Raw genomic sequence first — 25,487 nt, forward strand, 5'->3', positions numbered from 1 at the left:
AGTATACGGCCACATGAGGGGAGTATACACTACAATACAGGAGTATACAGCCACATGAGGGGAGTATACACTACAATACAGGAGTATACACTACAATACAGGAGTATACAGCCACATGAGGGGAGTATACACTACAATACAGGAGTATACAGCCACATGAGGGGAGTATACACTACAATACAGGAGTATACGGCCACATGAGGGGAGTATACACTACAATACAGGAGTATACGGCCACATGAGAGGAGTATACACTACAATACAGGAGTATACGGCCACATGAGGGGAGTATACACTACAATACAGGAGTATACGGCCACATGAGGGGAGTATACACTACAATACAGGAGTATACGGCCACATGAGGGGAGAATACACTACAATACAGGAGTATACACTACAATACAGGAGTATACGGCCACATGAGGGGAGTATACACTACAATACAGCTGCAGAGCCAATAGAGATCGGGGACGGGAAGGAATATGAGGCTGCACAGCGCCCCGGGATGAGACACAGTCACCATGGAGACCGTCAAACCTGAGCACTTATATCTGCAGCGCGCGCCAAAGGGCAAGAACCGCTATCTGATTGGTTCTCCTCCGACCCTCCGCCCACCAAATACACCGCCCATTCTCTTTTCGCGCTGGGCACGCCGGGAGATGTAGGCGGTGTATGGAAGCGGGGCACGCCGGGAGATGTAGGCAGTGTATGGAGGCGGGGCACCCAGGGAGATGTAGGCCGTGTATGGAGGCGGGGCATGCCGGGAGATGTAGGCCGTGTATGGAGGCGGGGCATGCCGGGAGATGTAGGCCGTGTATGGAGGCGGGGCATGCCGGGAGATGTAGGCCGTGTATGGAGGCGGGGCATGCCGGGAGATGTAGGCGGTGTACGGAGGCGGGGCATGCCGGGAGATGTAGGCGGTGTACGGAGGCGGGGCATGCCGGGAGATGTAGGCCGTGTATGGAGGCGGGGCATGCCGGGAGATGTAGGCCGTGTATGGAGGCGGGGCACGCCGGGAGATGTAGTTTGGTGACGCATGAGATGCCGGAACTTGTAGTTCGTGATGCTGCACACTTGTTCCGGCATGGAGAAGAAGGCGGCAGAGAAGAGGAGCTCCGGGGAGATGGAGGGGGAGCCCGGGAGGACCAGGACCCACAGGTGCTAAACACAAACATGGAGGGTGTATTGTGCGGCCCCAGGGGTGGGGGGTGTATGAGCTCTCAGGACCCTGGGTGATGTAGTCGGATTAGGCCCCGCCCTTATTCTCTTGTAGGGGGAGGAATGGATTAGGCCCCACCCTTATTCTCTTGTAGGTGGTGGAATGGATTAGGCCCCTCCCTTATTCTCCTGTAGGGGGTGGAATGGATTAGGCCCCTCCCTTATTCTCCTGTAGGGGTGGATTGGATTAGACTCCTCCCTTTTTCCCCTATACTGGGTGGATTGGATTAGGCCCCTCCCTTATTCTCCTGTAGGAGTGGATTGGATTAGGCCCCTCCCTTATTCTCCTGTAGGGGGTGGAATGGATTAGGCCCCTCCCTTATTCTCCTGTAGGAGGTGGAATGGATTAGGCCCCTCCCTTATTCTCCTGTAGGGGTTGGATCGGATTAGGCCCCTCCATTATTCTCCTGTAGGGGTTGGATCGGATTAGGCCCCTCCATTATTCTCCTGTAGGGGTTGGATCGGATTAGGCCCCTCCATTATTCTCCTGTAGGGAGGTGGAATGGATTAGGCCCCTCCCTTATTCTCCTGTAGGGGTTGGATCGGATTAGGCCCCTCCATTATTCTCCTGTAGGGAGGTGGAATGGATTAGGCCCCTCCATTATTCTCCTGTAGGGGGTGGATCGGATTAGGCCCCTCCATTATTCTCCTGTAGGGGGTGGATCGGATTAGGCCCCTCCATTATTCTCTTGTAGAGGGTGGAATGGATTAGGCCCCTTCCTTATTCTCCTGTAGGGGGGTGGAATGGATTAGGCTCCTCCCTTATTCTCCTGTAGGGGGTGGTCGGATTAGGCCCCTCCCTTATTCTCCTGTAGGGGGGTGGAATGGATTAGACCCCTCCCTTATTCTCCTGTAGAGGGGTGGAATGGATTAGGCCCCTCCCTTATTCTCCTGTAGAGGGGTGGAATGGATTAGGCCCCTCCTTTATTCCCCTGTAGGGGAGGATTGGATTAGGCCCCTCCTTTATTCTCTTGTTGGGGGTGGAATGGATTAGGCCCCTCCCTTATTCTTCTGTAGGGGGTGGAGAGCTTTCGGCCCCTCCCTTATTCTCCTATACTGGGTGGATTGGATTAGGCCCCTCCCTTATTCTCCTGTAGTGGTGGAATGGATTAGGCCCCTCCCTTATTCTCCTGTAGTGGGTGGATCGGATTAGGATCCTTCCTTATTCTCCTGTAGGGGTAGATTGGATTAGGCCCCTCCCTTATTCTCCTGTAGGGGTGGATCGGATTAGGATCCTCCCTTATTCTCTTGTAGTGGGTGGATCGGATTAGGTCCCTCCCTTATTCTCCTGTAGGGGTGGAATGGATTAGACCCCTCCCTTATTCTCTTTGTAGGGGGTGTAATGGATTAGGCCCCTCCCTTATTCTTCTGTAGGGGTGGAGAGCTTTAGGCCCCTCCATTATTCTCCTATACTGGGTGGATTGGATTAGGCCCCTCCCTTTTTCTCCTGTAGGGGTGGATTGGATTAGGCCCCTCCCTTATTCTCCTGTAGGGGTGGATCGGATTAGGTCCCTCCCTTATTCTCCTGTAGGGGTGGATCGGATTAGGCTCCTCTCTTATTCTCCTGTAGGGGGGTGGATTGGATTAGGCTCCTCCCTTATTCTCCTGTAGGGGGGTGGATTGGATTATGCTCCTCCCTTTTTCTCCTATACTGGGTGGAATGGATTAGGCCCCTCCTTTATTCTCCTGTATCAGGTGGAGAGCTTTAGGCCTCTCCCTTATTCTCCTGTAGGGGGTGGAGAGCTTTAGGCTCCTCCCTTATTCTCCTGTAGGGGGTGGAGAGGCTTAGGCCCCTCCTTTATTCTCCTGTATCAGGTGGAGAGCTTTAGGCCCCTCCCTTATTCTCTTGTAGCTGGTGGAGAGCTTTAGGCCCTTCCCTTATTCTCCTGTAGGGGTGGATTGGATTAGGCTCCTCCCTTTTTCTCCTGTAGGGATGGATTGGATTAAGCCCCGCCCTTATTCTCCTGTAGGGGTGGATTGGATTAGGCTCCTCCCTTTTTCTCCTATACTGGGTGGATTGGATTAGGCCCCTCCTTTATTTTTCTGTTGGGGTGGATTGGATTAGGCTCCTCCCTTATTCTCCTGTAGGTGGTGGAATGGATTAGGCCCCTTCCTTATTCTCCTGTAGGGGTGGATTGGGTTAGGCTCTTCCCTTTTTCTCCTATACTGTGTGGATTGGATTAGGCCCCTCCTTTATTCTTCTGTAGGGGGTGGATCGGATTAGGCCCCTCCCTTATTCTCCTGTAGGGGTGGATTGGATTAGGCCCCTCCCTTATTCTCCTGTAGGGGTGGATTGTATTAGGCTCCTCCCTTTTTCTCCTATACAAGGTGGATTGGATTAGGCCCCTCTCTTATTCTCCTGTAGGGGTGGATTGGATTAGGCTCCTCCCTTTTTCTCCTATGCTGGGTGGATTGGATTAGGCCCCTGCCTTATTCTCCTGTAGGGGTGGATTGGATTAGGCCCCTCCCTTATTCTCCTGTAGGGGTGGATTGGATTAGGCTCCTCCCTTTTTCTTCTATAGTGGGTGGATTGGATTAGGCCCCTCCCTTATTCTCCTGTAGGGGTGGATTGGATTAGGCTCCTCCCTTTTTCTTCTATACTGGGTGGATTGGATTAGGCCCCTCCCTTATTCTCCTGTAGGGGTGGATTGGATTAGGCCCCTCCCTTATTCTCCTGTAGGGGTGGATTGGATTAGGCCCCTCCCTTATTTTCCTGTAGGGGTGGATTGGGTTAGGCTCCTCCCTTATTCTCCTGTAGGGGTGGATTGGATTAGGCCCCTGCCTTATTCTCCTGTAGGGGTGGATTGGATTAGGCCCCTGCCTTATTCTCCTGTAGGGGTGGATTGGATTAGGCCCCTCCCTTATTCTCCTGTAGGGGTGGATTGGATTAGGCTCCTCCCTTTTTCTTCTATACTGGGTGGATTGGATTAGGCCCCTCCCTTATTCTCCTGTAGGGGTGGATTGGATTAGGCTCCTCCCTTTTTCTTCTATACTGGGTGGATTGGATTAGGCCCCTCCCTTATTCTCCTGTAGGGGTGGATTGGATTAGGCCCCTCCCTTATTCTCCTGTAGGGGTGGATTGGATTAGGCCCCTCCCTTATTTTCCTGTAGGGGTGGATTGGGTTAGGCCCCTCCCTTATTCTCCTGTAGGGGTGGATTGGATTAGGCCCCTGCCTTATTCTCCTGTAGGGGTGGATTGGATTAGGCCCCTCCCTTATTCTCCTGTAGGGGGTGGATTGGATTAGGCCCCTCCCTTATTCTCCTGTAGGGGTGGATTGGGTTAGGCCCCTCCCTTATTCTCCTGTAGGGGGTGGAGAGCTTTATTTAAAATTAGAGAGAAAAAGAACAAAAATCCAATACTCCAAAAAGGCAGATCTATCTAAATGTAACCTCCTAGGTATCTACCTCCCACAAACATAGGTCTCAGATACTAGGAATCTTTATATATTGTCCCGACGCGTTTCACCCAGTGTTACAGACTGGGATCCTCAGGAGACTCATCAGACCAATATGGTGTCCTAATGATAGTTGTCACGGTGAGGTAGCTGATAGAAACATGGGGTCAGAGTAATACTTATATATCGGATACAGAATATGGGTGACACCCTTGATTATGACCTCCGATAAAGCACTTATTTCCATATACCGTTCTATCCCCTCTGATTATCACGATATTTTCCATCACGGCTACCAATCATTGTTTAGGTTGTCATATTCTAACAGATGAAATGCCGATATAAGCCGCAAAGACCTGAGGACAATCCCCCACAGTCATCACATCAGAGGAGAAACAAAATAAATCATAGCCCCATTTGGGACAACTCACGAGATGGTTCTGGTGAACCAGAACCATCTTTGCTGGCACACACACGTGGGGGTCGTGAGTTGTCCCAAATGGGGCTATGGTGGATTGTATTAGGCTCCTCCCTTTTTCTCCTATACTGAGTGAATCAGATTAGGCCCCTTCCTTATTCTCCTATAGAGTGTGGATTGGATTAGGCTCCTCCCTTATTTTCCTGTAGGGATGGATTGGGTTAGGCCCCGCCCTTATTATCCTGTAGGGGGTGGATCGGATTAGGCTCCTCCCTTTTTCTCCTATACTGAGTGAATCGGATTAGGCCCCTTCCTTATTCTCCTATTGAGTGTGGATTGGATTAGGCCCCTCCCTTATTTTCCTGTAGGGATGGATTGGGTTAGGCCCCGCCCTTATTCTCCTGTAGGGGGTGGATCGGATTAGGCCCCTTCCTTAGTCTCCTATAGAGTGTGGATTGGATTAGGCCCCTCCCTTATTCTTCTGTAGGGATGGATTGGATTAGGCCCCGCCCTTATTCTCCTGTAGGGGGTGGATCGGATTAGGCCCCTCCCTTATTCTCCTGTAGGGGGTGCAGAGCATTATGCCCCTTCGTTATTCTCCTGTAGGGGGTGGAGAGGCTTTGGACCCTCCCTTATTCTCCTGTAGGGGGCGGAGAGCTTTAGGCCCCTCCCTTATTCTCCTGTAGGGGTGGATTGGATTAGGCCCCTCCCTTATTCTCCTGTAGGGGGTGGATTGGATTAGGTCCCTCCCTTATTCTCCTGTAGGGGGTGGATTGCATTAGGCCCCTCCTTTATTCTCCTGTAGGGGGTGGAGAGGCTTTGGACCCTCCCTTATTCTCTTGTACGGGATTGATTGGATAATGCCCCTTCATTTTTCTCCTGTAGGGGGTGGAGAGGCTTTGGACCCTCCCTTATTCTCCTGTAGGGGTCAGAGAGCTTTAGGCCCCCCCTTATTCTCCTGTAGGGGGTGGATTGGATTAGGCCCCTCCCTTATTCTCCTGTAGGGGGTGGAGAGGCTTTGGACCCTCCCTTATTCTCCTGTAGGGGGCGGAGAGATTTAGGCCCCTCATTTATTCTCTCCTGTAGTGGTGGATTGGATTAGGCCCCGCCCTTATTCTCCTGTCAGGGTGGATTGGATTAGGCCCCTCCTTTTTTCTCCTGTAAGGGGAGTATCGGATTAGGCCCTTCCCTTATTCTCCTGTAGGGGGAGGATCATATTAGGCCCCTCCCTTATTCTCCTGTAGGGTTGGATTGGATTAGGCTTCCTTCTTTTTCTCCTATACTGGGTGGATCCGATTAGGCCCCTCCCTTATTCTCCTATAGAGTGTGGATTGAGTTAGGTCCCTCCCTTATTTTCCTGTAGGAGGAGGATAGGATTAGGCCCCTCCCTTATTCTCTTATAGGGGGAGGATCGGATTAGGCCCCTCCCTTATTCTCCTGTAGGGGGAGGATCGGATTAGGCCCCTCCCTTATTCTCCTGTAGGGGGGTGGAGAGCTTTAGGTGCCTCCCTTATTCTCCTGTAGGGGTGGATTGGATTAGGCCCCTCCCTTATTCTCCTGTAGGGGAGGATCGGATTAGGCCCCTCCCTTATTCTCCTGTAGGAGGTGGATCGGATTAGGCCCCTCTCTTATTCTCCTGTAGGGGGAGGAGAGCTTTAGGCCCCTCATTTATTGTCCTGTAGGGGTGGATTGGATTAGGCCCCACCCTTATTCTCCTGTAGGGGGTGGAGAGCTTTAGGTGCCTCCCTTATGCTCCTGTATCAGGTGGAGAGCTTTAGGCCCCTCCCTTATTCTCCTGTAGGGGAGGATCGGATTAGGCCCCTCCCTTATTCTCCTGTAGGAGGTGGATCAGATTAGGCCCCTCTCTTATTCTCCTGTAGGGGGAGCATTGGATTAGGCCCCTCCCTTATTCTCCTGTAGGAGGTGGATCAGATTAGGCCCCTCCATTATTCTCCTGTAGAGGGTGGATCGGATTAGGCCCTCCCTGTTGGGGGTGGAGCTGGGGTGCAGTTGGTGATAGGATGTGTGAGGGGGGGAGGGGCATGGAGAGCAGTCATACATGGTGTACTGTAGAGATATGGCAGTAGGGGGCACTTACTTTCTCCTCTTCCTATGGTCAGTGACAGTGGAGAGGACTCTCTGGACACGTTGCTCACCCGGCTGCCTCTCACCCCATCTTTGTCACCCCGAAAACGCACCACCAGCCAGAGTAAGACAGAGCCTCCATTGTTGCGTACCAGTAAGAGGACGATCTACACAGCGGGACGACCTCCCTGGTACAATGAGTCGGGGACCCCGTTCAAGGAGGCCTTTGTCATAGGTGAGAAGAGTCACAGTGCATCATTGTAACCCCGACCTCCTCATTATAACCCCGCCCTCCTCAATATGCCCCTACCCTCCTCCTTCTGCTCATTATAACCCCACCCTCCTCCTCATTATAACCCCGCCCTCCTTATTATACCCCTACTTTCCTCCTTCTCCTCATTATAACCCCGCCCTCCTCATTATACTCCTACTTTCCTCCTTCTCCTCATTATAACCCCACCCTCCTCCTCATTATAACCCCGCCCTCCTCATTATACTCCTACCTTCCTCCTTCTCCTCATTATAACCCCACCCTTCTCCTCATTATACTCCACCCTCCTCCTCATTATAACCACGCCCTCCTCATTATATCCCTGCCCCTCCTCCTTATTATAACCCCGCCCCCCCTCATAACCCTGCCCTCCTCATTATACCCCTACCCTACTCATTATAACCCCGCCCTCCTCATTATACCCCTACCTTCCTCCTTCTCCTCATTATAACCCCACCCGTCTCCTCATTATACCTATACCCCCGCCTTCTCCTCATTATAACCCCGCCCTCCTCCTCATTATATCCCTGCCCCGCCCCCCTCATAACTCCGTCCTCCTCATTATACCCCTACCCTTCTTATTATAACCCCGCCCTCCTCATAATATCCCTGCCCCTCCTCATTATAACCCCGCCCTCCTCATAACCCCACCCTCATTTTATCCTTGCCCCTCCTCCTCATTATAACCCCGCCCTCTTCATCATAACCCCGCCCTCCTCATTATGACCCCTCTCTCCTAGGTCTGTGCGGGGGCAGCGCATCTGGAAAGACCACTGTGGCCAATAAGATTATAGAAGCCCTGGACGTACCGTGGGTTGTGCTGCTGTCCATGGACTGCTTCTACAAGGTGGGTACGTGCCCTGGCACATGTATAACCCCCTTGCCCCGGCACATGCATAATGCCCCACCCCCTGGGGGTTCCCTGATATGGTGCGCCTATTCTCCATATTGATGAAATGTATTACAGTGTAGCGCGGCCATCGGGAGACGTCATTGCCTCATCCCAGCACACGCAGCAGGGTCAGGGCATAGTCGTAGAATGCTGCTCCTGTCAGTGGGGGCGGTGCGGCTGCTCCTGTCAGTGGGGGCGGTGCGGCTGCTCCTGTCAGTGGGGGCGGTGCGGCTGCTCCTGTCAGTGGCATCGGCGGTGCGGCTGCTCCTGTCAGTGGCATCGGCGGTGCGGCTGCTCCTGTTAGTGGCATCGGCGGTGCGGCTGCTCCTGTCAGTGGCATCGGCGGTGCGGCTGCTCCTGTCAGTGGCATCGGCGGTGCGGCTGCTCCTGTCAGTGGCATCGGCGGTGCGGCTGCTCCTGTCAGTGGCATCGGCGGTGCGGCTGCTCCTGTCAGTGGCATCGGCGGTGCGGCTGCTGCTGTCAGTGGCATCGGCGGTGCGGCTGCTCCTGTCAGTGGGGGCGGCGGTGCGGCTGCTCCTGTCAGTGGCATCGGCGGTGCGGCTGCTCCTGTCAGTGGCATCGGCGGTGCGGCTGCTCCTGTCAGTGGCATCGGCGGTGCGGCTGCTCCTGTCAGTGGCATCGGCGGTGCGGCTGCTCCTGTCAGTGGGGGCGGCGGTGCGGCTGCTCCTGTCAGTGGGGGCGGCGGTGCGGCTGCTCCTGTCAGTGGGGGCGGCGGTGCGGCTGCTCCTGTCAGTGGGGGCGGCGGTGCGGCTGCTCCTGTCAGTGGGGGCGGCGGTGCGGCTGCTCCTGTCAGTGGGGGCGGCGGTGCGGCTGCTCCTGTCAGTGGCATCGGCGGTGCGGCTGCTCCTGTCAGTGGCATCGGCGGTGCGGCTGCTCCTGTCAGTGGGGGCGGCGGTGCGGCTGCTCCTGTCAGTGGGGGCGGCGGTGCGGCTTCTCCTGTCAGTGGCATCGGCGGTGCGGCTGCTCCTGTCAGTGGGGTCGGCGGTGCGGCTGCTCCTGTCAGTGGGGTCGGCGGTGCGGCTGCTCCTGTCAGTGGGGGCGGCGGTGCGGCTGCTCCTGTCAGTGGGGGCGGCGGTGCGGCTGCTCCTGTCAGTGGGGGCGGCGGTGCGGCTGCTCCTGTCAGTGGGGGCGGCGGTGCGGCTGCTCCTGTCAGTGGGGGCGGCGGTGCGGCTGCTCCTGTCAGTGGGGGCGGCGGTGCGGCTGCTCCTGTCAGTGGGGGCGGCGGTGCGGCTGCTCCTGTCAGTGGGGGCGGCGGTGCGGCTGCTCCTGTCAGTGGGGGCGGCGGTGCGGCTGCTCCTGTCAGTGGGGGCGGCGGTGCGGCTGCTCCTGTCAGTGGGGGCGGCGGTGCGGCTGCTCCTGTCAGTGGGGGCGGCGGTGCGGCTGCTCCTGTCAGTGGGGGCGGCGGTGCGGCTGCTCCTGTCAGTGGCATCGGCGGTGCGGCTGCTCCTGTCAGTGGGGGCGGCGGTGCGGCTTCTCCTGTCAGTGGCATCGGCGGTGCGGCTGCTCCTGTCAGTGGGGGCGGCGGTGCGGCTGCTCCTGTCAGTGGCATCGGCGGTGCGGCTGCTCCTGTCAGTGGGGGCGGCGGTGCGGCTGCTCCTGTCAGTGGGGGCGGCGGTGCGGCTGCTCCTGTCAGTGGGGGCGGCGGTGCGGCTGCTCCTGTCAGTGGGGGCGGCGGTGCGGCTGCTCCTGTCAGTGGGGGCGGCGGTGCGGCTGCTCCTGTCAGTGGGGGCGGCGGTGCGGCTGCTCCTGTCAGTGGGGGCGGCGGTGCGGCTGCTCCTGTCAGTGGCTATGCTGTGTGTCTTCTCAGATCCTTACCAAGGAGCAGCAGGAGTTGGCGGCCAGGAACGAGTATAACTTTGATCATCCCGACGCGTTTGACTTTGATTTGCTGGTCAGCGTTTTGCGCAAACTGAAAAAGGGGAAGAGCGTGAAAGTGCCGGTGTACGACTTCACCACACACAGCCGCCGCAAGGACTGGGTGAGTGACCCCTGCAGTAGCGTCACACCGCTGCCCCAACATAAGACCCCCCCACCTGACCTCAACTCTCACCCTGCAGAAAACCGTCTATGGAGCCAATGTCGTCATTTTCGAAGGTATTCTCGCCTTCGCCAACAAGGAACTGCTGAAGGTGGAGACTCCGAGACATCTCTCTCACTTCTCCTCTCTGGCTCTCCTTCTCTCTCTCTCTCTCTCTCTCTCTCTCTCTCTCTCTCTCTCTCTCCTTTTCTCTCTCTCTCCCCTTTCTCTCTCCTTCTCTCTTTTGCTCTCTCTCGCTTGTTCTCTCCTTCTCTTTCTCTCTCGCTCTACTTCTCTCTCTCCCGCTCGCTCTTCTTCTCTCACTCGCTCTCCTCGCTTGCTTGCCCACTCGCTCTTCTTCTATCTTGCCTACTCTCCTTCTTCTCTCTCTCACTCTCTCTTTCTCCCTTGCCCGCCCACTCGCTCTCCTTCTTCTCTCTCGCCCACTCGCTCTCCTTCTTCTCTCTCGCCCGCTCGCTCTTCTTCTCCTCTTTTGCCTGCTCGCTCTTCTTCTCCTCTTTCGCCTGCTCGCTCTTCTTCTCCTCTTTCGCCTGCTCGCTCTTCTTCTCCTCTTTCGCCTGCTCGCTCTTCTCCTCTTTCGCCTGCTCGCTCTTCTTCTCCTCTTTCGCCTACTCGCTCTTCTTTTCCTCTCTCGCCTGCTCGCTCTTCTCCACCTCTCTCGCCTGCTCTTCTTCTTCTTCTCCTCCTCTCTCGCCCGCCCGCTCGCTCTTCTCCTCCTCTCTCGCCAGCTCACTCCTCCTCTTCTCTCTCGCCCGCTCTCCTTCTCCGCTCGCTCCATCACATGATGTCGTTTCCCTTTCCTCCATCCTCTCAGCTTTTGGACATGAAGGTGTTTGTAGACACGGACTCTGACATCCGGCTGGTGCGGAGGTTGAAGCGTGACATCACTGAGCGCGGTCGGGATATTGTTGGGGTGATCAAGCAGTACAATAAGTTTGTGAAGCCGGCGTTCGAGCAGTATATAGAGCCCACGGTGCAGCTGGCGGACATTGTGGTGCCCAGAGGTAGTATACACCTGACTGCCCCACCCAATCTATAACAGCCCCCCTCCATCTATAACATACGCCCCCCCATCTATAACATACACCCCCCCATTTATAACATACACCCCCCATATCTATAACATACACCCCCCATATCTATAACATACACCCCCATATCTATAACATACCCCCCCATATCTATAACATACACCCCCCATATCTATAACATACACCCCCCATTTATAACATACACCCCCCCATATCTATAACATACACCCCCCATATCTATAACATACACCCCCCATATCTATAACATACACCCCCCATTTATAACATACACCCCCCCATTTATAACATACACCCCCCATATCTATAACATACACCCCCCATACCTATAACATACACCCCCCCATATCTATAACAGCCCCCCCTCCATCTATAACATACACCCCCCATACCTATAACATACACCCCCCCATATCTATAACAGCCCCCCCTCCATCTATAACATACACCCCCCATATCTATAACATACACCCCCCATATCTATAACATACACCCCCATATCTATAACATACACCCCCCATATCTATAACATACCCCCCCATATCTATAACATACACCCCCCATATCTATAACATACACCCCCCATCTATGACATACACCCCCCATATCTATAACATACACCCCCCCATATCTATAACATACCCCTGAAGCGCCCTCCGATCCCCCCGGGTGGTGGTGTAATGGTGGGTTTGTCTTGTAGGTGGTGAGAACTCTGTGGCCCTGGATCTGATAGTTCAGCATGTGCACAGTCAGCTGGAGAAGGTGAGTGCCCCCCTATACTATGTCCCTGACGGGGGTCTATACTGGGGGGGCGGACCCAGACCCCTACACATATAGCTATATACCATGGACCCCCGGGCACATATAGCTATATACCATGGACCCCCGGGCACATATAGCTATATACCATGGACCCCCGGGCACATATAGCTATATACCATGGACCCCTCCGGGCACATATAGCTATATACCATGGACCCCCGGGCACATATAGCTATATACCATGGACCCCCAGGCACATATAGCTATATACCATGGACCCCTCCGGGCACATATAGCTATATACCATGGACCCCCAGGCACATATAGCTATATACTATGGACCCCCAGGCACATATAGCTATATACCATGGACCCCCGGGCACATATAGCTATATACCATGGACCCCCGGGCACATATAGCTATATACCATGGACCCCCGGGCACATATAGCTATATACCATGGACCCCCGGGCACATATAGCTATATACCATGGACCCCTCCGGGCACATATAGCTATATACCATGGACCCCCGGGCACATATAGCTATATACCATGGACCCCCAGGCACATATAGCTATATACCATGGACCCCCCCCCCCCCCAGGGCATATATAGCTATATACCATGGACCCCTCCGGGCACATATAGCTATATACCATGGACCCCCGGGCACATATAGCTATATACCATGGACCCCTGGGCACATATAGCTATATACCATGGACCCCCGGGCACATATAGCTATATACCATGGACCCCCGGGCACATATAGCTATATACCATGGACCCCCGGGCACATATAGCTATATACCATGGACCCCCAGGGCACATAAAGCTATATACCATGGACCCCCAGGGCACATATAGCCATATACCATGGACCCCCGGGCACATATAGCTATATACCATGGACCCCCGGGCACATATAGCTATATACCATGGACCCCCCCCCCAGGGCATATATAGCTATATACCATGGACCCCCAGGGCACATATAGCCATATACCATGGACCCCCGGGCACATATAGCTATATACCATGGACCCCCGGGCACATATAGCTATATACCATGGACCCACAGGTGCAGGGTGTCCAGTAAAGAGTAAAAAATGTAAAGGGGTCTCAACTTCCGTTCCCACTGTAGCTACTGTATATGTGCCCGGGGGTCCATGGCATATAGCTATATGTGCCCGGGGGTCCATGGCATATAGCTATATGTGCCCGGGGGTCCATGGTATATAGCTATATGTGCCCGGGGGTCCATGGCATATAGCTATATGTGCCCGGGGGTCCATGGCATATAGCTATATGTGCCCGGGGGTCCATGGCATATAGCTATATGTGCCCGGGGGTCCATGGTATATAGCTATATGTGCCCGGGGGTCCATGGCATATAGCTATATGTGCCCGGGGGTCCATGGTATATAGCTATATGTGCCTGGGGGTCCATGGTATATAGCTATATGTGCCTGGGGGTCCATGGTATATAGCTATATGTGCTCGGGGGTCCATGGCATATAGCTATATGTGCCCGGGGGTCCATGGTATATAGCTATATGTGCCCGGGGGTCCATGGTATATAGCTATATGTGCTGTGTAGCCTCCTGGGTCTGTGCTGCATCTATAGAATGATCATCATCAGGCAGCGCTCTACAGCTGGAGCGGTCCTCCTCTGGGCAGCGCTCTACAGCTGGAGCGGTCCTCCTCTGGGCAGCGCTCTACAGCTGGAGCGGTCCTCCTCTGGGCAGCGCTCTACAGCTGGAGCGGTCCTCCTCTGGGCAGGGCTCTACAGCTGGAGCGGTCCTCCTCTGGGCAGGGCTCTACAGCTGGAGCGGTCCTCCTCTGGGCAGGGCTCTACAGCTGGAGCGGTCCTCCTCTGGGCAGCACTCTACAGCTGGAGCGGTCCTCCTCTGGGCAGGGCTCTACAGCTGGAGCGGTCCTCCTCTGGGCAGCACTCTACAGCTGGAGCGGTCCTCCTCTGGGCAGGGCTCTACAGCTGGAGCGGTCCTCCTCTGGGCAGGGCTCTACAGCTGGAGCGGTCCTCCTCTGGGCAGGGCTCTACAGCTGGAGCGGTCCTCCTCTGGGCAGCACTCTACAGCTGGAGCGGTCCCCCTCTGGGCAGCGCTCTACAGCTGGAGCGGTCCTCCTCTGGGCAGGGCTCTACAGCTGGAGCGGTCCTCCTCTGGGCAGGGCTCTACAGCTGGAGCGGTCCTCCTCTGGGCAGGGCTCTACAGCTGGAGCGGTCCTCCTCTGGGCAGGGCTCTACAGCTGGAGCGGTCCTCCTCTGGGCAGCGCTCTACAGCTGGAGCGGTCCTCCTCTGGGCAGCGCTCTGCAGCTGGAGCGGTCCTCCTCTGGGCAGCGCTCTACAGCTGGAGTGGTCCTCCTCTGGGCAGGGCTCTACAGCTGGAGCGGTCCTCCTCTGGGCAGCGCTCTACAGCTGGAGCGGTCCTCCTCTGGGCAGCGCTCTACAGCTGGAGCGGTCCTCCTCTGGGCAGCGCTCTACAGCTGGAGCGGTCCTCCTCTGGGCAGGGCTCTACAGCTGGAGCGGTCCTCCTCTGGGCAGGGCTCTACAGCTGGAGCGGTCCTCCTCTGGGCAGCGCTCTACAGCTGGAGCGGTCCTCCTCTGGGCAGGGCTCTACAGCTGGAGCGGTCCTCCTCTGTGCAGGGCTCTACAGCTGGAGTGGTCCTCCTCTGGGCAGGGCTCTACAGCTGGAGCGGTCCTCCTCTGGGCAGCGCTCTACAGCTGGAGCGGTCCTCCTCTGGGCAGCGCTCTACAGCTGGAGCGGTCCTCCTCTGGGCAGCGCTCTACAGCTGGAGCGGTCCTCCTCTGGGCAGCGCTCTACAGCTGGAGCGGTCCTCCTCTGGGCAGCGCTCTACAGCTGAAGCGGTCCTCCTCTGGGCAGGGCTCTACAGCTGGAGCGGTCCTCCTCTGGGCAGCGCTCTACAGCTGGAGCGGTCCTCCTCTGGGCAGCGCTCTACAGCTGGAGCGGTCCTCCTCTGGGCAGCGCTCTACAGCTGGAGCGGTCCTCCTCTGGGCAGCGCTCTACAGCTGGAGCGGTCCTCCTCTGGGCAGGGCTCTACAGCTGGAGCGGTCCTCCTCTGGGCAGCGCTCTACAGCTGGAGCGGTCCTCCTCTGGGCAGCGCTCTACAGCTGGAGCGGTCCTCCTCTGGGCAGGGCTCTACAGCTGGAGCGGTCCTCCTCTGGGCAGCGCTCTACAGCTGGAGCGGTCCTCCTCTGGGCAGGGCTCTACAGCTGGAGCGGTCCTCCTCTGGGCAGGGCTCTACAGCTGGAGTGGTCCTCCTCTGGGCAGGGCTCTACAGCTGGAGCGGTCCTCCTCTGGGCAGCGCTCTACAGCTGGAGCGGTCCTCCTCTGGGCAGCGCTCTACAGCTGGAGCGGTCCTCCTCTGGGCAGCGCTCTACAGCTGGAGCGGTCCTCCTCTGGGCAGCGCTCTACAGCTGAAGCGGTCCTCCTCTGGGCAGGGCTCTACAGCTGGAGCGGTCCTCCTCTGGGCAGCGCTCTACAGCTGGAGCGGTCCTCCTCTGGGCAGCGCTCTACAGCTGGAGCGGTCCTCCTCTGGGCAGCGCTCTACAGCTGGAGCGGTCCTCCTCTGGGCAGCGCTCTACAGCTGGAGCGGTCCTCCTCTGGGCAGCGCTCTACAGCTGGAGCGGTCCTCCTCTGGGCAGCGCTCTACAGCTGGAGCGGTCCTCCTCTGGGCAGGGCTCTACAGCTGGAGCGGTCCTCCTCTGGGCAGCGCTCTACAGCTGGAGCGGTCCTCCTCTGGGCAGCGCTCTACAGCTGGAGCGGTCCTCCTCTGGGCAGCGCTCTACAGCTGGAGCGGTCCTCCTCTGGGCAGCGCTCTACAGCTGGAGCGGTCCCCCTCTGTGGTCACCACTAACTGTTTACTAACATCTATAGAGGTGATGTAACCCTGACATGGATGAGACTGCTGAACAGCATGGATGTCACTCTACTGCTGCATGCCCCGTCACCAACATATCTTACTCATATGACTCCTGCACTCTCTTTTTCATCATCACTGTCTTCTTCTGGTTCTCTCTCTCTGTCTCTCACTGTTTTCACCTCTTTCTTTCACGGTTGTCACCTCTCTGTCTGTCTCTCGTTGTTGTCACCTCTCTCTGTTACTCACAGTTGTCACCTTTCTCTCTGACAAGCACGATTGTCACCTTAATGATGGTCTCCTTGCTGTCTCTCTATTGTTACCTGTACCTCTTTATCTAATGGTTGTCATCTCTTTCTGACTCTCATATTTGTTGTCTCTCTCTCACAGTTGTCACCTCTCTCCCTCTATCTCCCACGGTTGTCACCTCTCTCCCTCTGTCTATCTCTCACGGTTGTCACCTCTCTCCCTCTGTCTATCTCTCACGGTTGTCACCTCTCTCCCTCTGTCTATCTCTCACGGTTGTCACCTCTCTCCCTCTGTCTATCTCTCACGGTTGTCACCTCTCTCCCTCTGTCTATCTCTCACGGTTGTCACCTCTCTCTCTCTGTCTATCTCTCTCCCTCTCTCTCTCTCTCACACGGTTGTCACCTCTCCCTCTGTATTTCTCACGGTTGTCACCTCACTCCCTCTGTCTCTCTCTCACGGTTGCCACCTCTCCGTGTCTCTCACAGTTGTCACCTTTCTGTCTCTCTCACGGTTGTCACCTCTGTCCTTCTGTCTCTCTCACGGTTGTCACCTCTCTCCTTCTGTCTCTCTCTCTCACGGTTGTCACCTCTCTATTTTGCCTGTCTTCTCCGCTCGGTTATGCCCGGTGTTTTACGTTGTTTTCCTTCTCTCTCTCTAACCGTACCCGTGTGCCCCCTGCGTGCTGTGGCGTTAACCCCTGGTTGGCCTGTATTTTGCTGTGTCAGCGGGAGATCACAGTGAGGTAGGATTGTGGGAAATCTTTTGGGGGTGGGGGCGGGGCTACTGGGTATTATGGGGGTGTTATTAGCTAGGAAATAATGTGAGGGCATCTGAGTGACTGATATCACAACTGCCCGGGTCATGCATCCTACTGCTAATGCCACCATCTTACTACTACACTACTCCTCCATGCTCACACCCCTCCTCCTCCTCTGTGCTCACACCCCTCCTCCTCCTCTGTGCTCACACCCCTCCTCTGTGCTCACACCCCTCCTCCTCCTTCTCTGTGCTCACACCCCTCCTCCTCCTCCTCCTCTGTGCTCACACCCCTTCTCCTCCTCCTCTGTGCTCACACCCCTTCTCCTCCTCCTCTGTGCTCACACCCCTCCTCCTCCTCTGTGCTCACACCCCTCCTCCTCCTCGGTGCTCACACCCCTCCTCCTCCTCCTCCTCTGTGCTCACACCCCTCCTCCTCCTCCTCTGTGCTCACACCCCTCCTCCTCCTCCTCTGTGCTCACACCCCTCCTCCTCCTCTGTGCTCACACCCCTCCTCCTCCTCCTCCTCCTCTGTGCTCACACCCCTCCTCCTCCTTCTCCTCTGTGCTCACACCCCTCCTCCTCCTCCTCCTCTGTGCTCACACCCCTCCTCCTCCTCCTCCTCTGTGCTCACACCCCTCCTCCTCCTCCTCCTCTGTGCTCACACCCCTCCTCCTCCTTCTCCTCCTCAGTGCTCACACCCCTCCTCCTCCTCGGTGCTTACACCCCTCCTCCTCCTCGGTGCTCACACCCTTCCTCCTCCTTGGTGCTCACACTACTACTCCTGGGGGTTCTCACTCCTCCTCCTCGGTGCTCACACCCCTCCTCCTCCTCCTCCGTGCTCACACCCCTCCTCCTCCTTCTCCTCCTCGGTGCTCACACCCCTCCTCCTCCTCGGTGCTCACACTACTACTCCTGGGGGTTCTCACTCCTCCTCCTCGGTGCTTACACTACTACTCCTGGGGGTTCTCACTCCTCCTCCTCGGTGCTCACACCCCTCCTCCTCCTCCTCCTCCTCGGGGTTCTCACTCCTCCTCCTCGGTGCTCACACCCCTCCTCCTCCTCCTCGGGGTTCTCACTCCTCCTCCTCGGTGCTCACACCCCTTCTCCTCCTCCTCGGGGTTCTCACTCCTCCTCCTCGGTGCTCACACCCCTCCTCCTCGGGGTTCTCACTCCTCCTCCTCGGTGCCTACACTACTACTCCTCGGGGTTCTCACTCCTCCTCCTCGGTGCTCAGTACATTTGTTTGTCACTCTTCGTGTTTAGTTTAAAGATTCTCCATTTCTGTCGCTGGTTGATCCTTGATCCTCCATCATTGTCTCCCATTGGTGTAGAGATCCCAGACTCCTCTAGTCATTGCCTCCTTTTCTTTTTCTTTTATTGTGTACTCATGTCTTTTCGTGCCGTACTCTGCAGAGGATGCAGCGCTGGGACATGTGAGCCTCTTGTGTTCTGCATGTGTACTTTTCCATGGTCATGTTATAATGCATGCCCGGCGCACATGGCTGGACCACACCTGTGATGGTGGGACTGGTCAGAGTGTGTGTTGTGTGATGTGCCACTCATTATATGTTACATTACTCTTCCTCCAGAAGTAGCAGCTGGTGTTATGTCTCAAGCACCGTACTAGAGCCATGTATAGACAGGAGACAAGATGGTGGCCTCTGGTGACAGAGCTGGGCTGAGCGTCAGGAAGTTATGGGCCGGTGACCTCTGGAGACAGAATGTTTGGATGGAGCGGTGTCTGTTAGATTAGATGGTGTGGGACTAGTCAGTGTTCGATAGTGACTGGTGATGTTAGTTTAGACTTTGCTAATAGTTGTTGGGCTGGTCGTTCTCCTATATTGACTGTTGGACCGTGTTGAGAGTTTTTGGACTGGTTATTGTTTTGGTTGTACCATTTTGGGGGTTATTGGACTGGTCTTGGATAGTCTTGTGTAGTGATTGATGATGTTTTGTTGGAGTTCTTGAGCTGCCCATTGCAGTGATGGAAGGTGTTAGGTTGAATTATGTTGGGTAGGTCATAGTCTTGTGATGTCTGCTATTTAGTTGCACTGTTGAGAGGTTTTTCTGCTGGTAATAATCCTGTAGTTACTGATGGTGTTTGTTTAGTTGTGCTGGTCCTTGTCTTGTAATGATGCTGATGTTTGGTTGGACTGTTTTGAGGGTTGTTGTACTGTTTATTGTCTTGTAGTGATGCTGGTGTTTGGTTGGACTGGTCAGTGTCTTGTAGTGATGCTGGTGTTTGGTTGGACTGGTCATTGTCTTGTAGTGATGCTGGTGTTTGGTTGGACTGGTCAGTGTCTTGTAGTGATGCTGGTGTTTGGTTGGACTGGTCAGTGTCTTGTAGTGATGCTGGTGTTTGGTTGGACTGGTCAGTGTCTTGTAGTGATGCTGGTGTTTGGTTGGACTGGTCAGTGTCTTGTAATGATGGTGGTGTTTGGTTGGACTGGTCAGTGTCTTGTAGTGATGCTGGTGTTTGGTTGGACTGGTCATTGTCTTGTAATGATGCTGGTGTTTGGTTGGACTGGTCATTGTCTTCTAGTGATGCTGGTGTTTGGTTGGACTGGTCAGTGTCTTGTAGTGATGCTGGTGTTTGGTTGGACTGGTCAGTGTCTTGTAATGATGGTGGTGTTTGGTTGGACTGGTCAGTGTCTTGTAATGATGGTGGTGTTTGGTTGGACTGGTCAGTGTCTTGTAGTGATGCTGGTGTTTGGTTGGACTGGTCAGTGTCTTGTAGTGATGCTGGTGTTTGGTTGGACTGGTCAGTGTCTTGTAGTGATGGTGGTGTTTGGTTGGACTGGTCAGTGTCTTGTAGTGATGGTAGTGTTTGGTTGGACTGGTCAGTGTCTTGTAGTGATGGTAGTGTTTGGTTGGACTGGTCAGTGTCTTGTAGTGATGCTGGTGTTTGGTTGGACTGGTCAGTGTCTTGTAATGATGGTGGTGTTTGGTTGGACTGGTCATTGTCTTGTAGTGATGCTGGTGTTTGGTTGGACTGGTCATTGTCTTCTAGTGATGCTGGTGTTTGGTTGGACTGGTCAGTGTCTTGTAGTGATGCTGGTGTTTGGTTGGACTGGTCAGTGTCTTGTAATGATGGTGGTGTTTGTTTGGACTGGTCAGTGTCTTGTAATGATGGTGGTGTTTGGTTGGACTGGTCAGTGTCTTGTAGTGATGCTGGTGTTTGGTTGGACTGGTCAGTGTCTTGTAGTGATGCTGGTGTTTGGTTGGACTGGTCAGTGTCTTGTAGTGATGGTGGTGTTTGGTTGGACTGGTCAGTGTCTTGTAGTGATGGTAGTGTTTGGTTGGACTGGTCAGTGTCTTGTAGTGATGGTAGTGTTTGGTTGGACTGGTCAGTGTCTTGTAGTGATGCTGGTGTTTGGTTGGACTGGTCAGTGTCTTGTAATGATGCTGGTGTTTGGTTGGACTGGTCAGTGTCTTGTAGTGATGGTGGTGTTTGGTTGGACTGGTCAGTGTCTTGTAGTGATGCTGGTGTTTGGTTGGACTGTTATGTTTCGACTTTTTTCAGAGATGTTGGGCCAGCCACGTCTTGCAGAACTGTCCATTATTTATGGAATGGGTCTCCAAACTGCGGCCCTCCAGCTGTTGCAAAACTACATTTCCCATCATGCCTGGACAGCCAAATCCAATGCTTTAGCTGTCCGGGCATGATTGGAATTGTGGTTTTGCAACAGCTGGAGGGCCGCAGTTTGGAGATCCATGATTTATGGGATGCGCAAGGGGAGCAGGAACAGTCTTGTGTTACACAGTGCAGTTATACTGTTTGAGAGTGTTACATGGTTGAAGTTGATAGTTTCCTGGCACAGTTCCTGCTGTGGTGACAAGGCGATGGAGGTGACTGATCTTTCAGAGTAGGGTGAGTTGGTGTTTGGGTGACAGGGGAAAATGTGAGACTCTTCTGTAAGCCCAACCTCTTGTCTTTCATCTCTTTGGCTTTATCATTGCCCCCAACCCTTGTCACCTTCAGAGCACACCTGACCGCATGTGTAGTGCACACAGTGGGGGTAAGGAAACATGGCGTCACACCAGGGCTAGACTAGTAGAGTGGGGTAATAAAGGGGCAGGTTAGTCATTATTTTGCAGTGCACGTCTTTGGTTTGCTGTGATGATGAGTTTTGAGGTGTCTTTCTTTCTGATTGGATTGACTCCCCCTCCTTCTGTCACCAGAGCGGCACTGGCCTCTGCTCATCAAGGACAACCTCTTCCCGATACTCTGAGTGTTCTTCAAAGTACTCCTCAAGTGCGGGGAATGCACACAATTATCAGGTGAGACGTGGACCCCAGCCTACACTCTACCCCACCATGGTCACCACCAGCAATAATAACCCACTGCCTCTCCTAGAAACAAGGACACCAATCGAGATGAGTTCATCTTCTACTCAAAGCGTCTGATGCGCCTCCTGATCGAGCACGCGCTCTCCTTCCTCCCACTTAATGTAGGTCTTTCTGCCAGTGATTTTGCAGTCTCTTCTTTCATCACATGAAGGTCTCCTTACCCTACAGTCTCCTTATCCTTTGTGTCTCTCCTCTCACAGCCCGTCACAGTGGAGACCCCACAGGGAACATCGTATCAGGGCAAAAGGTTCCATCGTCAGCGAGTAAGTATTGGGGTGCTCCTCAGCTTTATTGGTAACCGGCCCAACATGGAATCCATTGTTATAGTAACAGGAGCTGCCGGCTATATGCTCAGTCGGGTGACAATTATAGCTTTTGATCAGCTGATCATTTGTGTTCATAAGCCACTGCCAGACCCCTGTGTCCCTTCCTCCTCCAGACCCCTGTGTCCCTTCCTCCTCCAGACCCCTGTGTCCCTTCCTCCTCCAGACCCCTGTGTCCCTTCCTCCTCCAGACCCCTTAGTCCCTTCCTCCTCCAGAACAAAAGGATCAGACAGCTGTAATTCAACATGGCTAACCCTAACTCCCCCGACTTCAGGCTTTGGGAGGCCCCATACACATTAAGTGAATGACGAAGTACGTATGATTGTAGGTTTCGGCTGACCCGTCTGATGTTTATGGCCGGCTTTAGTGGGCATCTTGACTCGATCGAGGGAGCTTAGGAAGGACACTGGACACAAGATATCTAATGGTTCCTTTACGACAGGCACTTTTTTCAGAATAAATAGAGTGAGAAATAGACCAGACACTCACCCATCATTGTGTCGATTTCTTCTTTATTGTCAATGAAAAATCATAAAAACACAGGGAGAGGGAGCATGGCAAACAGGTCTCAGCAACGCACGTATCGTGTTACATACACACTTCCTCTAGCTGATGATTCACCTTTTTTCAGAATTGCTGCAATGTTTCCATGTATTTTGGGCTATTAGTACTGGATTATGAGCGGTTTGGGATTTGATTTCAGATCACAGGGGTCTCTATTCTTCGAGCCGGGGAGACGATGGAACAGGCCCTCACGGCTGTGTGTAAGGACATCCGACTGGGCAAGATCCTGATCCAAACCAACCACAATACAGGAGAGCCAGAGGTGAGGGCAATGTGTTACATGTATGTAAGTCCACAGGACACAGACAGGGGCTCTGAGTACATATGTGCTATCTACAGTGACCCAAGAGCTGTGTGTGTGTGTGTATATCGATCTCACCTGGGGATGTATCCTGTCCTCGCTCATCCTAACATTGTCTCCATCTCTGCAGCTTCATTACCTGCGGCTGCCCAAGGAGATCAGCGAGGATTATGTCATTCTGATGGACAGCACTGTGTCCACCGGGGCGGCTGCCATGATGGCTATACGTGTGCTCCTGGTAGGTGACCCTCGATGGATCTGTGGTTATCCTTTCTATGTATAGGTCTGGTGGCTATTACTGTTCTTCGGCATTCATCCTGCTTGTATACTCTTTGACTGACATTGTCATGTCACACGTCTTCTGTCCGATCTTCCAGGATCACGATGTCCAGGAGGACAAGATTTTCTTGATTTCATTGTTGATGGCAGAAATGGGTGTACACTCCGTGGCATACGCATTCCCACGCGTCCGCATCATCACCACGGCTGTGGATAAACGTGTCAACCAGGAATTTCATATCATCCCAGGCATTGGTGAGAATGAGTCCCTTGTATGTTACCCCATGGCGAGCTATCCTTCCTTTCCATATCACCCAGGGATGGGGGCAGATCCTGTGCCATGTAGGTTCTGGATGTAGCCGCGTAACCCTTTTAATTCCTCTGCAGGTAATTTTGGGGACCGTTTCTTTGGCACTGATGCACCTTCTGACTGGTATGAGAGCGATGACTGTAACATGGACTACTGAGCATGGCGACGTGCCTGGACCCGCCGGATTGGCGGGTTAATTCTCCTCTTATTTATTAGTCACTTGACCCCTCTCCTGGACATTCTTGAAGCTGGAGCTAAGCCGGCCATGGAAAACACGATGCAGCGTATAACAAGCAGCCATCCATTACTCCAATCCTTCCAGAGCTCATGAACATTACATCACCATGGTATAGCACTGCTACATCATCTGTAAGGGCACGGCCAGTCTGTAGAGATCTGTGTCTGCCTATTGCCCAACTCTACATCACTGCCCCCTACTGTTACATGTTGGTCACACAGAACGACCTCTGAGATGTCGACTAAATAGAAAAAGATGATATTGGGGCAAAATCATCAGCTCCCAATGTCACTCATGAAATAGTAATTGCCCCTTTTCATATCACCAGAGTATCAAACTGGAATATTGTACAAGAGGATGACCAGTCTGGAGATCCACCATCTTGTACATGAGGCTTACCGAACTGGTGAGGTGATCCACCATCTTGTACATGATGCTGATCAGACTGGAGATCCAGCATCTTGTACATGAGGCTGATCAGACTGGAGAGCCACCATCTTGTACATGAGGCTGATCAGACTGGAGAGCCACCATCTTGTACATGAGGCTGATCAGACTGGAGAGCCACCATCTTGTACATGAGGATGATCAGACTGGAGAGCCACCATCTTGTACATGAGGCTGATCAGACTGGAGAGCCACCATCTTTTACATGAGGCTGATCAGACTGGCGATGCACCATCTTGTACATGAGGATGATCAGACTGGCGATGCACCATCTTGTACATGAGGATGATCAGACTGGCGATGCACCATCTTGTACATGAGGCTGATCGGACTGGAGAGCCACCATCTTGTACATGAGGCTGATCGGACTGGAGAGCCATCATCTTGTACATGAGGCTGATCGGACTGGAGATCCACCATCTTGTACATGAGGCTGATCGGACTGGAGAGCCACCATCTTGTACATGAGGCTGATCGGACTGGAGAGCCATCATCTTGTACATGAGGCTGATCGGACTGGAGAGCCTCCATCTTATACATGAGGTTGACTGGACTGGAGAGCCACCATCTTGTACATGGACCAGTATTCAGAGATCACCTTTCATGTCGATGTGTCCCTCGCTTTGACAACCATCATCCATAGTCCTGTACCAGTATTCCCCAACCTGTGACTCTCCTGCAAAACTAACCAGCCTCTCATGTCCTTACAGCCAGCGGCCATTGTTCATTAAGAGCTACCAGTGAGTCACAGGTTGTGGACACTGTCCTTTACCATATTGTGCTTGTGACAGACGTGTACTCACATACTCTATACATATACGTCCTCATTCACGTCCCAGGCCATGGTCCTCTTAGAGGCAGCAGTTCCCTCCATGCAATATATTGGGTGCCCCCCCCCCACTATCAGGGACCCGACCTTGTCGATATGCAGCTCGTTGATGTTAGGATTTGTGCCTTGCTGTGTGGCAGAGTCACCGATGCTCGGCTCTACACCCGCTTTCAGCCCAGCAATTTTATGTAGGAAAATAAAATGTACATTTTAATATTGTTGGAAGATTTTTTCTTTCACATTTATTGTTAAATGGTCTATTTGGGGCAATGTTATTACTATTGAACACATGGAAAGTCCTGGTTGTTGGGCGCTGAAGTTAAGGAACCCACAAGAGAGGGCTGACCCAAACCTAGATATTGCATATTCAGTGGTGGTGGAAAACCAGATCCAGTGATGGGGAAATCATTGGGGGCTCTGAGCTTTAATGCATTGAATGATCGTCATAGATGGAAATAGGTGTAGGCTCTGGAGGGCAGGATAATGAGCCAACCAACGGGTCTGGGGCTAGGGAAGGTGTACGTGGAGGGCAGGATAAAGAGATAACCAATGGGTCTGGGGCTATGGAAGGTGTATGTGGAGGGCAGGATAAAGAGATAACCAATGGGTCTGGGGCTAGGGAAGGTGTACGTGGAGGGCAGGATAAAGAGATAACCAATGGGTCTGGGGCTAGGGAAGGTGTACGTGGAGGGCAGGATAAAGAGATAACCAATGGGTCTGGGGCTAGGGAAGGTGTACGTGGAGGGCAGGATAAAGAGATAACCAATGGGTCTGGGGCTAG

General features: G+C 54.0%; 1 protein-coding gene across 2 annotated transcripts; it reads left to right on the forward strand.

Annotated features, from left to right (window-relative positions):
• Positions 1-918: 918 nt before the first annotated feature.
• Positions 919-24,924, forward strand: LOC138794554 (uridine-cytidine kinase-like 1). 2 transcript variants are annotated; one of them, XM_069973277.1, is made up of 15 exons: positions 919-1,161; positions 7,155-7,354; positions 8,131-8,237; positions 10,111-10,281; positions 10,361-10,432; positions 11,156-11,345; positions 12,091-12,152; positions 18,478-18,497; positions 21,247-21,345; positions 21,422-21,515; positions 21,615-21,677; positions 22,442-22,564; positions 22,734-22,841; positions 22,981-23,137; positions 23,270-24,924. In XM_069973277.1, exons 1-15 carry the CDS (start codon positions 1,067-1,069, stop codon positions 23,347-23,349), a joined length of 1,641 nt encoding a protein of 546 aa, XP_069829378.1. In that variant the 5' UTR covers positions 919-1,066; the 3' UTR covers positions 23,350-24,924. The 2 variants fall into 2 exon arrangements, with proteins under 2 accessions (XP_069829378.1, XP_069829379.1); XM_069973278.1 differs by lacking the exon at positions 18,478-18,497 and adding an exon at positions 17,031-17,047 and having other exon boundaries at positions 920-1,161.
• The last annotated feature ends 563 nt before the right edge of the window (positions 24,925-25,487 follow it).

The sequence above is a fragment of the Dendropsophus ebraccatus genome, chromosome 6, assembly GCF_027789765.1.
Source record: "Dendropsophus ebraccatus isolate aDenEbr1 chromosome 6, aDenEbr1.pat, whole genome shotgun sequence".
Classification (NCBI taxonomy): Eukaryota; Metazoa; Chordata; class Amphibia; order Anura; family Hylidae; genus Dendropsophus; species Dendropsophus ebraccatus.